The following is a 16959-nucleotide window of genomic DNA, read 5'->3' on the forward strand; positions in this document are numbered from 1 at the left end:
GAATCCGATGTGGCACATACGCATGAGCCCTTCGTACAGAAAAAGCAAAAGTAAGATAAGAGTGGTAGATTCTCTCTGGTCCGAGGGGCATTCCATTCCTTAAATGTACGCATACGTACATTTCCTTAGGCCCGAAAATCTTTTCTGCTGACCAGGTGCGTTTCCTCATCCCATAATGCATCGCGCTGGCGGTCCGCGGGGCCCCCCCGCCTTCGACCTCTGACCCCCGGCGGCCTGGAAAAGGTCACTCTGCGATGTCGAACGCATCGTCCCCTGCTTAGAATACACGCAGTACGTCTGTGTAATGTCGTGCACGATCTCTTACAAAGAAACTGTTGAAATAAATAAGCACCTCCTCCGATTGGTCGCTGTGTTTGGGGCATTGGCGTGGATGGAGATTGTCCTCGTGTCTCTGCCGGCCGTCGACTACGGCGTCGATCACCGCTTTCGTTCTGTTCCGCCCGCCCGTTGCCCCCCCCCCCCCCCCGGCAGGGCCACGGCAACTGGTGGGCATGGGGGCGGCTACACGGACCGTTGCCACGGCAACCGCTCTGGCAACCGCTCCGGTCGCACCATCGCGCCCCCGATAACAACCGCCGGCCTGGCCGGGCCAACCAATCACGAGAGGCAAATCAAGTTTTGCATGCCCCCCCCTCCTCCCCCTCCCTACCGTTTGACATGCAAATGGGAGGATTTCTCCACTGGGGCAGTTAGTGGACTTTGGTGCCTCCCTGGGATAGCAGAACAGGGATAAGAGAGACATCCTGTTGTCTCAGAGAGAAGCCCCACCCATCACAGGTGATAAGCAATAAAACGTAGAATAGTAGTTGCTAATAACCAATAGAACGACACCGACAGTGATTGGCGGACATGGTTTGGCCACGACCTGGTTGTTCCCATAGGAATCCTAGGCTCTGCTCAGAGCCACATACTAAGCATACTATTTGTACCACAAGCATACTTGTACCCTAAGCATACTACTTGTACCGCATTTCAATGAAAATCAGCCTGAAATTTTGTATGAGTAGTGTGAGTAGTACGCTAGCATGTGGTTTCGACATCGTCATGTCCACCAATCACTATCAGTACTTGACAGTGGGGGCTGTTAACAATGTTGTTAACAAGGAGCCATGTGATCGATGGAGTTCCTCTCTGTTTTCCTCATCCATATTTTAATGACCCAGTTCCCAGTAAGAAAATGGTAAATGGTTGGCATTTATATAGCACCTTTATCCAAAGCACTGTACAATTGATGCCACACACACACACACACACACACACACACACACACACACACACACACACACCAATGGCGATTGGCTGCCATGCAAGGCGCCAACCACCTCGTCAGGAGCATTTGGGGGTTATGTGTCAGCTCAGGGACACTTCGACACAGCCCGGGCGGGGGATCGAACCAGCAACCCTCCAACTGCCAGACAACTGCTCTTACTGCCTGAGCCATGTCGCCCCTAGAAGAAGAAGAAATAACCATTTCCTTTATCCCAGGGTACCTTGTCACATAATTCCAACATGAACACTGTACGAATGCCGGAATTCTGTGCCATACAGACAGAGTGTGTTTTCGAAGCTGGAACTTTCGTTATAGACGAAATGGATGCTTTGCTGATGACTGAGAATCAAACCGCATGACTATTTAAATGCTCGAGTCCCTCAACAGTCAGACACATTGGCAAGCAGCCTGTGCAGCTATGTTTCTATTTTAGTATTATTCTTTATGTTGTCTGCATTCCTGGGTTCGAATCCCCGTCGGCCGGGGCCTCTCTGTGCGGAGTTTGTATGTTCTCCCCGTGTCTGCGTGGGTTTCCTCCGGGTACTCCGGTTTCCTCCCACAGTCCAAAGACATGCAGGTTAGGCTGATTGGAGAGTCTAAATTGCCCATAGGTATGAGTGTGTGAGTGAATGGTGTGTGTGCCCTGCGATGGACTGGCGGCCTGTCCAGGGTGTATTCGTTCAGGATAAGCGGGTTCAGATAATGGATGGATGGATGGATGGATGTTGTCTGCATGCACCCACTAACCACAGCAAATCCCTTGTATGTGAAAACTAATGTCTCTGGCTTCATGCATTCAACTGAATTATGGACAGTCCAGGGATGAGAACTGGGTGGGGAATAATCTGCGGTCACACCTGCGAGACTGATCTCCCGCACTATGTTTGGTCAATTACCTGTATTTCCTATTTTATTTTACACAAACCACCTTTTTTCAAAAAGCGAGCGAAACAAAGAGAAAATGTTAGGCACTGGTTAGCCTTGAATTAGAGACCCGCCTGCTAACCACCAGACTAAATCTGTTAGTTTGATTGGGCACCTGATAGAACCAGTCATATCGGACGCTGCCGTTGGAACACAGTCCAGTAAAAAGAATGCCTATGTGCCCCCGGGAGTGGGGGAGGTTGGCTAACCTTCGCCTGCCGAAACACCTTCTATCAAAACATTTACAGGTGTATGTGTGACTGAAACCCCTTTCCTGCTTATCAGCTGTCCCCATGACCAGGAAGTGTGGGGGGGGGGGGGGGGGGGGGGGGACTTTGCTCGATGGAACTCCTCGTCCTTCCGTTTTGCTGATAGGCTGGAGTTTGGAATTGCGTAACTCCAAACAGTCCAGGTTCCGGGACAATCCCCAGGGACAGTGCGCTTTATTCTCTCACATCAGCACAGCGCGCTTTATTCAGTCACATCAGCACAGCGAACGCTGGCACAGCCCCGAGAGGGAGGGGGGGGGGGGGGAGAGAGTAGAGGAGAGAGAGGGGGAGATAGAGAGAGAGAAAGGGGGGAGGAGAGAGTGAGAGAGAGAGAGGGAGAGAGAGTGAGAGGGAGAGAGGGGAGAGAGAGGGAGAAAGAGAGGGAAGAGAGAGAGGGGAGAGATAAAGAGGGAGAGAGAGAGAGGGGGAGAGAGAGAAGGGAGAGATAAAGAGGGGGAGAGAGAGGGGGGAGATAGAGAGAGAAAGAGAATGCAGCAGGTGTGAAAATAATGGTGCCATGAAAGCACAGTAACAGGATGCTGTAAATCTTAGCGATTCTGTCACTGGAAGCCAGTAACCAACCATAGTGTAACATATCCGAATACTTCCCATTTCGGGGGTGACATTGGCTCAGGTGGTAAGAGCAGTCTGGCTGGCAGAGTGGCTGGTTTGATCCCGCCCTGGGCAAAGACACCGAACACTAAACATTTCACAGAGTGCCGGTGTGTTGGTCAAATGTATTGTGCATTCTGGAGGAAAACAGAGAACGGGTTCATAGTGCATAGTGAAAATCTGGGTTTAGTTCAATGAAGTTCATGCTATTCTGGAGGACGAAAAAAGGGGAAAAGCCTTCATCAGAGTGGCATATCACCTTTTTTCACTCTGGCAGTGTTCGTGGTTTTCCTCTTTAATAATAATAATAATAATAATAATAATAATAATAATAATAATAATAATAATTTATTGCATTTACAGTATATAGTGTTTTTCTCACACTCAAAGCACTGTACAGTGATGAGGTGGAAACTTGCCTCAACCACCACCAGTGTGTAGCACCCACCTGGGTGAATCAACGGCAGCCATTTTGTGCCAGAATGCTCACCACACATCAGCCGAGGTGGAGAGAGACAACCATTATTTAGCCAATATAATCAGGAGCTGGTTAGGTGGCAGGTTGAGAGAGCCAGGTTCAACGGGCAATTTGTTGCTTTTCCTGGTCTCTAGAGCTTGATGATATTTCTCGTACTTTTTTTTATTTGCGCAAACATTTGAGCTTTTTACGTGGAAGCAGTCGTCGGTCACCCACTAGCGGCCGCTGAATGTTTGGGCCTACGTGACACCAATCACAGCACATCAGTGAACTGCTTCTTTCAGGTCATACGCAACGCACAGCAATTGTTGGGGCGAGATTAATCAAACGTCAGACTATCTGCCATTTCCTGTTACTGTTTAACCCAGCGGGTCGGATGCAGTGAGCAATGCGGACGGGATTTTCCGCCCATCTTGGCAATCGTGATTATGTCGCCGACGCCGGTGCGTTTCAGTGAAGTGGACTAAAGTGGAATTTGGTGGACTTTTGAGGGGCCATAATCCTGCTTTCCCAACCGGTTCATATTAAAAGAATAGTACATACTGTTGGCTGGATCATATTTACACGCTGGAATTGTTCTCTGGCTGCCCATTTTGAAGACTGATCTCTTCACGCTGTACCTTAACTCCTCTGCAGGAATCGAATCTATTGTCACCTGCCTCTATCTTTAGCCCCCGTTCCACTTTTGAATTTGAATTTGTCTTGATAGTTGTAGATGTCTCGGTATGGTAGTTACAGATCTGCCTTGTGTACTGGATTCTGTGACATTCGGTCGATGCCTTTGGCCTGCAGATGAATGCAGATGTGGGTTTTTCATGTGGGTTGATTCCCATCACAGTCTGCAGAGCTTGTTTTGATGATTGCTGTACGCATCACAATTAGCTATATGGGCCCACAAAGTCTTCTTTTGCTGATAACCAGAGGTCTTGAAATGTGGAAATCTTTAAAGGTGTCCACACCCACATCATGTTTATCAGCTACTGTTGGGTTTGACAGCAGCAAACAGCCACAGAGGGTGTTAAAGTTATCACCAGGTGGTGTACGTGGAGTGGTCACAGCCCCTCAAGGTGCCAAAGACCGACCGCTATCTTATCTTTTGTGTGATATTGCAATGATTTTTCGCCAGTTCTGGGATTGTTGCTCCTTTTCCTTGCAATACAGGGAAATATTGAGACAGTCAGCTTGGCAGGAAAACCATACAGAATCTACTCATAATGCCGGTCAACAAATATTGATACTCATCAGCCGCAGCTGCCTGCTTGCGGCATCCTGTGACTGAATTTAAGTATGCCAGAGCACCTGGGAAGTCATACTTGTTGAATGAAATAGCAGCTTTCAATGCAGCATTTTTTCCAGGTGCAGACCATTATTATGGTAGTCTGAAGAGGACATTAGTATGAAGACTAATCGATTAGCCTCACTATTACAAGGAATTCATTTCTGCCCATTCAGTCTTTTTCAATATGTTTAAAAAAAACACATGAATTATTGAGAAGATTTACACTGCAGCCCCCAGCGACAGCCCTGTCTTCTCAGTGATTGGTGTTGCGTGACCTTGCAGGTCACTTCAGACAGAGGACGGTTATATTTTTCACATTTAACTAAATGTGTGTTTGATCTTATAGATTAAAACCTGTCCCTTTTCAAAGCTTCGGACTAGGATGATCTCCCTGGGTGATAATTCCCTGTCCTACCCATGCCTCATTTCTCATTAGTATCAGACAGATTTGTGCTTCTACGTTTCTTCATCATTGCATATATTCTGAGATAGGCCTATTTGTCCTACTTCATAAGTATTCTTATTATATTATGTTATGGTAAATGCTCTACATTCAAATAGTGCCTTTATCCAAAGCGCTGCACAACTGATGCTTCTCATTCACCCACACACACACACACACACACACACACACCAGCAGTGACTGGCTGCCATGCAAGGCACGGACCAGCTCGACAGGAGCAATTGGGGGTCACATTCACTGATGTATTGCCCAATAATTGTTTTCATTGTAATTGAGATAAAACCAGCGACATACAGTATGTAGCCCCGATTGTGGAGATGTGGTCACAGCAGAGAGCAGACTGAAAAATGATTATTTGGATGTTTGGTGAATCAAGATATTTGTTTTTGCATATACACTGGTATGTTAGTGCGGCTATGATTTACTGGTGAATGATTGAAAATGGGCGGCACGGATGGTGCAGTGGGTAACACTGCCGCCTCACAGCAAGGAGGTCCTGGGTTCGAATCTATGCGGAGTTTGCGGGTTTGTCTCTGGTTTCCTCCCACAGTCCAAAGACATGCAGGTTAGGCTGATTGGAGAGTCTAAATTGACCGTGGGTATGAGTGTGAGGGTGAATGGTGTGTGTGCCCTGCGATGGACTGGTGACCTGTCCAGGGTGTATTCCTGCCTTTCGCCCAATGTATGCTGGGATAGGCTCCAGCCCCCCTGAGACCCTGTTCAGGATAAGCGGGTTAAGATAATGGATAGATGGATGGATGATTGAAAATGATTGCAATACATTCGATGTTCTGGGTAAAACAGGAAGGGTCCGCACTCTGTATATGCTCCTGAGTAACGTGAATGTAATAACAGGGGGCGACCTGCAACATAGTGGTTAAGGTCTATGACTGGGACCTGCAAGGTCGGCGGTTCGATCCCCGGCGTAGTCACAATAAGATCCGCACAGCCGTTGGGTCCCTGAGCAAGGCCCCTTAACCCTGCATTGCTCCAGGGGAGGATTGTCTCCTGCTTAGTCTAATCAACTGTACGTCACTCTGGATAAGAGCGTCTGCCAAATGCCAGTAACGTAATGGAATGTATCAGCAGAAAGTCTGTAAGCCTCTTGGCTCTTCCCCAGACTGCATATAGTGTGTCCTCTTGCTCTTTATACAGTCCACGTTTCTGCTCTGACTGCACTGAGCTTTTGTATGTGCGTGTATTTTCTGTACTACATTCAATGAGCACCAATGGCACTGGAACAATGAACAAAACAGTAATTTATAGTAATTCACTGTTTATTTCAATAAGTCACTTCCGAGAGCTTTATGTACTCTTATTCATATCACCTGAAGATTACGTTTACGATTGCGTGCTACATTTGTAAACATCAGGTGAACGTGCGGAATATTTGCCAGCGTAATGCCAGCAGTGGTTACAAGACCGAATATGGGTTTTTGAAGTGAATAATACAACTGTGGTGGTTCTTGTCTCATTTAAATACAATGATTTGTTTTTACATTGCGATCCAAGATACACACAGAAATATTTGTTTTGTGTTAAACCCATAGTGTCCTTTTTAATGTATTCTGTACCATAAGTTGGCTTGTGGCAAAACTGCATTGTTTACTTCACGTCGAACATAATTTCAACAATGCACAAACATATGAATGTAAGCGATTGCCATTAAAACAATAATCAGGATAGGAAGATTATTGCCCCCTGGTGGATTAAGTGAAAGAGGCACTTGATCGACCTTGTGAAAAATAAGCTTTGAAAGGCCGTGTTTTGGAGCTCAGGTGTTACAGTACTCTCTTTCACTCTCGTCCACGACCAAATGCTGCTGCATCTCTTGCCCTTTGACCTTTTAATCATGAGCTTAAGGAGAAGGCGGCTTCGCTTTCCGAGTGAGCCTTCTCTGTCAGTGCACGGCTTCGGAGCAATCGCTCTGTTAGGTGTTCACGGATTTGCCTCTGAGCGGCTAAGATTTCCTTCACCGAGAAGGGAACTTGGCCTCAAATTGACAAACAGATCCAGAGGTCAGATGGAATAGCATAGGGACTAAACCTGTTTCAACCTAAATCTGAAAAAAATATATCTAGGGGTCTGTGAAGGAAAAGAAACAGTTGCCAGGTTACAGTTTAGTAGGTTCAGCTAGTAGGACACGCACAGGGCAGGGCAGGTAGTAAATGAGTCCGTAAAAGGGGCTAACGTGTGTTGATCACGGGACAGAATCCGTGAATGCTTCGTTTTTTTTTTTGCTTAGATTGCGCGGCTTCATTCCAAGAGTAAAGGGAACTGGCAAGAGATCGAAGCAGGGCTTCAGTGAGGCCATATTGCTGGATCCCTGTCACCTGTCGGTTGAATGATTAACCGGAGCGATGCCATAAACCCGTAGTTTATGGAAAGTTTCATTACGATGGGTCGTAAAAGATTGCGTTTTTCTGCGTGGCTGTGGTCCTGAGCCATGACCTTTGACCTCTGCCTGACTCCCCCTGTCTCAGGTGTGCGCATCTCCCCGCGTCTCTGCCCTTTCAGTACACGTTACAGCTTTACAAACATGGAGCGTCCAGCCCGGTCTCACGCACCCTCGCTCAAAAGTCCTCTCTGCTGGGCCGAGACTTCAAACCGCGAGCCAGCATTTGTGACTGGTTCAGGTTTCCATTCCCCTTGATAATGTATGCACTGTTTAACTAGTGCTAGTGCTCAAAACCAGGGTTAATAATGTGACATTAGGATAAAATTATATACCTGTGCTTATATAATCATACAAGCGAAAGGATGGCTTCAGTTCCAGTCCGTCTCAACCCTGTTTCATTCATATACAGATATTAATCTGATGTATGGGCCACTTATTGGAAGTCACATGACCACGGGAGGACGTGCCACCTGCAGCTGAGGCGATAAGACACACATTGCTCCATATGCACTGTCGTTACCTCTCTCCAACCCTGAACCAATAACTCAGGCCTGGAACGGGAGAGATAATTCAGCTCCCTCGTACTGAGACGCGTGTTTTTTACCCTCATGATGCGCAGGGGCGTTCTTTAATGAAATTAATGAATGAGCCCTGTATGTTACATTACATTACATTATTGGCATTTGGCAGACGCTCTTATCCAGAGCGACGTACAACAAAGTGCATATCCATAACCAGGGATAAGTTCGCTGAAAGACCCTGGAGGGAAGTACAATTTCAACTGCTACCTGTACAACAAAGATAAGGACGAGGGCCAATTTTTTATTTATTATTTTTTATTTTTTTAAACAAAGAAACAAAGAAACAGAGCAAAAGTGACCAAAGTTAACTATCCAAACACTGCTTACCTAGCCAACTAAAAATACCAATACACAAAGCAAGTCACAGAGACAACAATTAAGGTTCACAGGGAGGTAGAGAGGGATGGGGAGAGGTGCTGCTTGAAGAGGTGTGTCTTCAGCTTGCGTTTGAAGGTGGGGAGAGATTCTACAGTATGTCAACACGTAGCTACAAAATACTGTTTGCATTCAACAAGAATCAATCATGCAAATATAATTTTTATATGTTTTGACCAAGTGTATATACAGTACACATTTTCTATGAAGTTGTGGAAATCAGAGAAATTCTTTGAAAAGAGTCTTCCCATTTTGCTTTATTTGCTACAATGCTGCCACCTATTGGCCATATCTGATATGTATTGATGGATTTTAACAGAGAAGGACCCTGCAATCGCAAGCCATGTTGTTTTATATTAGCAAACTGTGACACTTAATCAGCCAAATATGTGGCAGCAGCAAAATGCATAAAAGCATGCAGATGTCGTCAAGAGGTTCAGCTCTTTTTCAGACCAAATATCAGACTGGGGAAGAAATGTGACATCAGTGACTTTGACAATGGAATGATCGTTGGTGCCAGACAGGGTGGTTTGAATATCTCATAAATTGCCGATATCCGGGGATTTTCATGGACAACAGGCTCTCAAATTTGTAGAGAATGGTGCGGAAAAAAAACATCCAGTGAGCAGCAGTTCCGTGGACAGAAATGCCTTGTTAATAAGAGAGGTCAGTGGGGAAAGGCCAGACTGGTCAAAGCTGACAGGAAGGAGACAGTAACGCTGTCATGGTTTTCACTGTCTACTGCTGGAAATTTCAGTATTTAGCACTCTAGACCTGGATAAGAGCGTCTGCTAAATGCCACGTAATGTAATGTAATGTAATGTAGACCTCTAGAGGGCTTGCCAGCTTAGTTCAGCAGGAGAAATTACCTCCCACGTGTGGAATGCGGGTGTAATCATGGCCAATTGCAGTCAGCTGCTTGGACAGCTATTTAAGTCTCTTCCTGGCACTGCTCTGAGCTTTGGTGTTTCAGTTTGACACGTACACAGAGCCAGTAAAGAGACAGACAGACAGACAGACAGACAGACAGACAGACAGACAGACAGACAGACAGACTCGAAGACTGAATTGCTTTTAATCTTGAGAAGCATTCAGTTAGAAATTAGAAATTAGAAATAGAGAAGTTTAGGGATCTAGTTTGTTTTCCTTTGGGTTGGTGAGTTGCTGAGAACCTTCCCTATTTTTGTTTCTGGGTTCCGCTTCTGTTTTGAAGGGCAAGTGGCAGAGTTGGCGCATGAAGTTTAGCCCGTTCGAGACTGCCGGTAAAAAAAATCTTGTTTTGTTTTTTCCTGACCCGTATAGCTCAGGTCAGTTTTTCTGTTGGCGGATCGTTTGGTTCCCTTTTTCCGTTCTTTCCTTGCCTATTTTAGTGGTTATCCAACTTATCGTTGGTAACTTTGTGATCCCTTCCTGGTCGCTCTTGGTCTCCCGCCCCTGCTCCCTTACAACAGGCTGCCCCAGACATGTACTTTAGCCATGAGGCTACAGGCTGCCCCAGTCATGTACCTTAGCCACTAGGCTACAGGCTGCCCCAGTCATGTGCCTTAGCCACTAGGCTACAGGCTGCCCCAGTCATGTACCTTAGACACTAGGCTACAGGCTGCCCCAGTCATGTACCTTAGCCACTAGGCTACAGGCTGCCCCAGTCATGTGCCTTAGCCACTAGGCTACAGGCTGCCCCAGTCATGTACCTTAGACACTAGGCTACAGGCTGCCCCAGTCATGTACCTTAGCCACTAGGCTACAGGCTGCCCCAGTCATGTACCTTAGCCACTAGGCTACAGGCTGCCCCAGTCACGTACTTTAGCCACTAGGGCTACAGGCTGCCCCAGTCACGTACCTTAGCCACTAGGCTACAAGCTGCCCCAGTCATGTACCTTAGCCACTAGGCTACAGGTTGCCCATGTGCAACATGAAAACATATTGTGTTGCTTAGCATGAACCCAAAGCTTGTAACATTATCTGTTTTTTGTCATCCAAGACACTCGTATAATGTGAAAAGAAGTAAAATATTTAAAAGTTTTTTCAGCAAGGGCGAAGGACAGCTAAGCACATATACATGGTGCAGATGGAAACACTGTTATCCACAGATCCATGTTCATGGACTGAGCTGGTCAAATACAGTCCTTAGGCAGACGCTCCTGTTCGGTAAGGGACTTACAGGAAACGAGAACTGAAGTGCATAACAAGCCACAGTGACAGAGTGTCAGACCTGTCTAAAAATATCCACAGACCAGAGAAGGCACTGTATGTGCAACATCACTAAAACACAAATGAAAGTCAACAATGCCAACCAGTCCTCATACAACTCATACATACACACACACACACACACACACACACATATACACACACACACACACACACACAGGCACATACACACATATACACATATACACACACACATACACATACACACACATGCAAACACACAAATATACACATATACACATACACATACACACACATAAACACACACACGCACACACACACATATATACACACATACACACACACACACACACACATTCACATATACACACACATACACATATACACATATACACACACATACACATACACACACGCACACATATATACACACAGAAACACAAACATATACACACACACGCACACCCACATATACACACACATGCACACACACATATATATATACACACACACACACACACATTTGCTGTCCCAGTGCGTTTGTATGGGGCAGTGTGAGAGAAAGGTCACACATTCTAACATCTTTGTCCACGCGGAAAAGGAACTGATCTTAATGCAGATCTACATACTTCTTACAGATGTAGCTTCTCCTGTTCCACTGACAGGAAATAGATTTTCGACTTCCTGTTTTTCGCACGCCCAAAGACATTCAATCGTTTTATAAAACATATTTGCGGAATGACATTCTGAGTTAAGTATGCCAAAAAGTTACCTTTGGCAATGATCATTCTGAATATGCAGCTCAAATGGGCCTCATGTGTGACAGGCAGTTTGAAGTGAAACTAGAGCACAAGGTTCCTTGTCCCACCACCGATTTGCTTTAAATACACGTGGGTTTGTATTTTCTGCAAACGGCATTGTTGATGCAATCACAATGGGCGTCCGAGCATTTCACACCTGCTGTATGTTGCTGTCTCTATTTTCAGGTAAAACTATTATTTTCTTTCCTGCTTTAACTGTTAATGGTCATAAATAACGTAAAATAAAGTATGTAAACTAGAGTTAACTTAAGCTAAAACAATAATGAAAAAAAATGCACTGTCATTTGAATTACACCTATGAGTCCGGTATGCCATGTCCTGTTATTATTTATAAAAGGCTAAAATTTCATTTTTCATTGCACTGCACTGAAAGATCAGGTGATTGCAACCCAAGATGGAAATTGTGATTTGATGCTAGATCTAAGAAGATGAGAAAATAATGATGGTGTTTTTTTTTCTATGCAGGAGAGAGCTGTGGTCAAACCATATATGGTACGGTAGGAGAAGATGTGTACCTACATCTGCGGGAGACAAACGGAAGGTCTTTCCATGATATTCAGTGGAGCTATCAAAATAAACTCCTGGCCAAGACAGAATCTTCAATTAAATCATTTGCAGAGGTTGTCAGTAATGGCACGCTCAAACTGCACACTGTCAGGAGAAACTATAGTGGAGTTTATACTGCTAAAGCCTATGATGACCAGGGCATCTTCACATTTAATGAGAGCTCTTACTTATTTGTAATGGGTAAGTCATCAATACTGTTTTATTAATATTGATGTTGAATTGTGTCAATTATTTTCAGCACAGTATTCACTGACCATAGCTGTGTGAACAAGTGGTCATTTTCTCTCGTAGATCCTCCAGTGATAGAGCTTGTTCTCTGCACACAGGAAGTGTCTGTGTTTCACTGTGTGGGAGAAAATGGGCCCGATGCCGTGTACGAGTGGAGGGTCAGTATCCAGAACCAGGGACATCGGACCGTCTCCAATCACACTGGGAAATATCTGGCTCTGAAATATTCATCCGGAAACATCTCCTGTACTCTGAAAATCGGCAACTTCAACAGTCAGAGTGAGACGTATTCTCTCTTCTGCAAAGGTAAATTATGTTTTACCATCCGAAACTGTGATAAATAACTTCTCTAACTCTTAACGTGCCATGACCAGTACTGTGAATAAGATACATCAGCACTGTTTGTGAAAACCTACTTTATCTGTGTATTGATGTGATGAAGGATATATTCTGATGGTGATAAGTCATTACCTTGTATTTGCAGAGTCAGGTCTGTCTGGTCCAGAACTGAAGTGGTGTGTCAGTATGGAGGTCCTTGTCATGCTGGGCCTTCTGTGCTTCATGATGTGTGGAATTTCAGTCGCTGTACAAATATGCCTCAAGCAACGGAATTCAAGTAAGAATTCTTTAATTCTTATATTTTCATGACCAGATTGATATCAGGCAGTATGTCTCTATGTCTGTAGTGATTATTTTCATGTTGTTTCATAGATGATCAAAATGTAAATGTTAAAACATTAAATAAAGTAGGGGACTGTTTTAGAACGTTTATGTCACTGTCAAAATACTTTTACAGTATATTTTCCCGTATGAATATTTTTCTTGCAAGGTGATTTACAATGAATGCAATGCATTGAAAATTGTATATATTGTATGTAGAATGTGATTTTGAAAATAAATCATATTTCAACAATTAACTGCAATATATCTTTTTCATATGAATGTAAAATTATAATGCTAGAGCCTATGCTAAACCCTCTCCTGGATTTGACCCCAGGGGTATATTAACTGCTACATTTCTATTAATATAAATATAAATATAATGTGTTAAAAATGTTTCCTGTAGATGTGACATCTGAGGCACGCAGTCTCTCTGTTGAGATGGCCCAGGACGATGGAATTGTGTACAGTGAAGTCAGAGTTGGAAAACAACGCAAGTAAATTTGGTTTCCCTTTTAATAAATCACTCACTGTGAGTCCATTTCAGAAAACAATAAAGTATTTTATTTTAGTAACAATTGTAATATCTCGAAACCTGTAATCCTGTGATTTTAATATTCTTAAGAAAAGGGCACTTATAAAACTTTGATGTGTTTGTGTTTGTCTGTAAAATGTACATACTGTAAGCACGTGTCTGCTCTAGTATTTTCGGAGAACAAGGGGCAAAGACTGTGAGTGTGTTTTTTAAAATAAACATTAAAGAAACATTTTTTCATGACAATTTTATGATCATCTGGCTTTGTGTTGGAGAGTTATATTATTAATTGCTATGAATATTTCAGAAAGGTTATACCTGTAATTGTATACCTGTGTTGATTTAAATTATTAATACTGTATAATTTGTTCAAAGTAAAAAGGACTCAAACCTGCTGGGGAAATGATAGAACATTGAGTCTTAAAAATGAGGAGGAATTACAAACTGACATCAGAGCTGTTAATCCTCAAAACATCCGACATCCCCCGATATCCCTCTTGTGCACCCTATATGAAATAAAATAAAAACTTGCACTCACAATGACTATTATTTTTGGTTAGAACAGCTCCTCGTGTCTGTTTTGCTATTGATGGATTTGATGTTTTTAACCTGTTGAAGAACTTATGCACTTGTAAATCGCTTTGGATTAAAAGCGTCTGCTAAATGCTAAATGACTAAAATGTAAAATGTAAATGTTTCAGACCTGGTGCCTGTTACACGAAGCAGGATTATAGTTAGCCAGATAACTGCACAAAGTAAAAACGGAAAGTTTCGGAAACAGCTTTTTACTTCAGTCAATCCTCCAGATCTGGCTAACTCAGTTGTCCTGCTTTGCAGAACAGGGCACTGGTCTTAAGTTGGGGTATTGAACTTGGTGATGATGGAACACCCACATAATTATATTAAGTAATTTTCCCATTACATTGCATACACAATTGCCACGTCCTCTAAAAAATAAATCTAGGATGCACACAGGTCGCACCTCCAAGACTACTGATCAAGTCCATTGCCACCCGAGTAATTTGATTTAGATACCTCAGCACGCCTTGTGTCAGCCATGAACTGGCAGAGGGCTTGACTACTGATCACTGGCATAACCCATGTGATCACAGAGAGAACTCCTCTTGTAGAGGACCCAGACCGTTACTCAAACACTGCAAAAACACTGCCCTTTTATATTCATTTGAAGGGGAGTTTTTGCTTCTAATCAGGGTTTTTTTTGCCCAATTTTCTTCTTTTGTGACAGTCTCTCTGTTAAATGCATAATACATATACAATTTAATTGAAGGTTGAAAAGAAATAAGTCCTCCTGACAGGAAATTGGTTTCTAGCTTCCTGTTTATCTGATGGTTGAGTTGAACCCACATAGACACCATGGTCATGGCAGGCCATGCACATTGAAAAAGAGAGCGCATTAATGAGCTGAAGTCTTGTCAGGTGACAACTGTGTGGTGCCAGTACAAATACTAAATACAACACATGGTGTGAATTACGTTGCACACTTGCAAGGACGACGCTTACAAGGGTGTTGTGTAGTTATTTTATTCTCCATCTGTTAGAAATAACATCATTGTACAGAGACGCTGTATCAGTGTGGTTCACATTCTGCTCAACTGTCATCTGACGACCAATAAAAACAAGTACATTCATTCAGAACATACGTAGCCTAGCTCACAGCTAATAGCTACATAAAGAAATCCATTAACGGGGGTGGATGTATCAAAAATAAAACATACCTACCGCTCATATTTACAGAGTGCTATCACACTACAAACATAGCTAGTAAAAGGGGTTAAACAGACTGTACTACGCATATACACAAGTAACGTCACCGTTAGCTACAGACTGAAATTATTTCCGCGGGAGTTCAGTTAGCAACAAGCTAACTAACCGTCACTTTGCTAACGTTAGTTATAACGTAACCGTATTTTTATGAATCAAAATAAATAGGCGATTCGCTTCGTGGATACTTCTAATAGGCCACGTTATCCCACATACAAATCCTATTTCACTTTCGTACCTTTCCATAAGCCTAAACAGTCTGCCTACCTGTTAGAAATAATATAATTGTACAGAGACGCTATATCAGTGTGGTGCACATTCTGCTCAACTGTCATCTGACGACTCCGACCGAGCCCAGCGGAGTCAAGTCGAGCGTCCGAACCCGAATGTCCTAGCAATCCTATAGCGCCCTCGTGTGACAAGAACTAGTATCGCTATAAATAAATAGTTCTCCTTTACTGCTATGCTGGCTGTACAATGAAGGTATTAAATAAATTATAAACATGCATTACATTTGTAAAATAAAAAATTTGATGGGGGGCCAGTTAATTCCCCACATAAACTGTACACCTTACAATGTGCACAAATCGCATAAAGCGTCATATTAATCAGCTAAATCTCTCAATAATGATAATAACGTTACGTTGTACAATCGCGAATTAAACAACGGCTTTCGGAATACCTCACCGAATATAAACAGTAGCATTGGTTTTAAACAAAGCAAGAGTCATGGTAAATGTGTACTTTTATTCCGTTACGCACACGACTAACTACATAACTAACCACGAACTAGGATAAACTGGCATTGAGCTAAACACAATAGTAAAGAGAGATGTCTTCATCGCGGCTCTCTCCTTTCTCTTCCAAACTGGCTGCCTGGCGCCTGGCTACTTTCAAGCGCGTTGATTGGCTGAGGCAGCACACAGTGGGTGGGTGATCAGACCATGATAGTCTTGTGAAACGGCAACAAGCTCAGATTCAGTCTTACTCCTTAAAGCCTCTTGAACAGTAGGGCCACAACTGCCCCTAACATTCCAACAACACAACTGCCATGTCGTGCTATCTTTTAGATGTGAAGTTTAGGTAGGCCTTTGAAAATATCATTTAAAATAATACATAAATACATTTGAATAATGACCAAGCCATGGTCAATTGGGTGCCCATGGATTGCATACTGATGCTGCATGTGAAAGGGTTTCCTCCTACTCCACCCTGTGCAAGCTTGGTCGAAACCTGCAGTGTGGCATGAAGAGAAAATTCACTTTCTGATTATTAGTGATTAGTGGTAAATAGCTGCTCGTAATTCAGCATTCTTCAGTAAAATTTGAAGCACAAATGCGACGACAGAAGGTATTAAATCCAGTAAATGGCGCTGTCTGTTCCAGATGGAAGGTAATGACGTACGTTTTCATAAAATAGTCCACAAAGGTAGACAACGGTTCTAGCAGTGAGCCACTGACTGTGAGGGGAGCCAATGTCTCAGGTTTATTTCATTAAAATATTAAAACAGATCAAAGTCAAAGG

General features: G+C 43.6%; 1 protein-coding gene across 1 annotated transcript; it reads left to right on the forward strand.

Moving 5' to 3' along the window:
* Positions 1-11767: 11767 nt before the first annotated feature.
* Positions 11768-14154, forward strand: LOC133125304 (T-cell surface antigen CD2-like). Its single transcript, XM_061237130.1, has 5 exons — positions 11768-11828; positions 12129-12410; positions 12522-12764; positions 12943-13074; positions 13525-14154. Exons 1-5 carry the CDS (start codon positions 11777-11779, stop codon positions 13617-13619), a joined length of 804 nt encoding a protein of 267 aa, XP_061093114.1. The 5' UTR covers positions 11768-11776; the 3' UTR covers positions 13620-14154.
* The last annotated feature ends 2805 nt before the right edge of the window (positions 14155-16959 follow it).

The sequence above is a fragment of the Conger conger genome, chromosome 3 (assembly GCF_963514075.1).
Source record: "Conger conger chromosome 3, fConCon1.1, whole genome shotgun sequence".
In the NCBI taxonomy this organism is placed as follows: domain Eukaryota; kingdom Metazoa; phylum Chordata; class Actinopteri; order Anguilliformes; family Congridae; genus Conger; species Conger conger.

Bases quoted from the DNA above. Each gene is read 5' to 3' on its own strand.
- LOC133125304 (XM_061237130.1), top strand. From the start codon at position 11,777: ATGGGCGTCCGAGCATTTCACACCTGCTGTATGTTGCTGTCTCTATTT. The intron at 12,765-12,942 runs GTAAATTATGTT...TTGTATTTGCAG, and splicing joins GTATTCTCTCTTCTGCAAAG to AGTCAGGTCTGTCTGGTCCA. The intron at 13,075-13,524 runs GTAAGAATTCTT...TGTTTCCTGTAG, and splicing joins CCTCAAGCAACGGAATTCAA to ATGTGACATCTGAGGCACGC.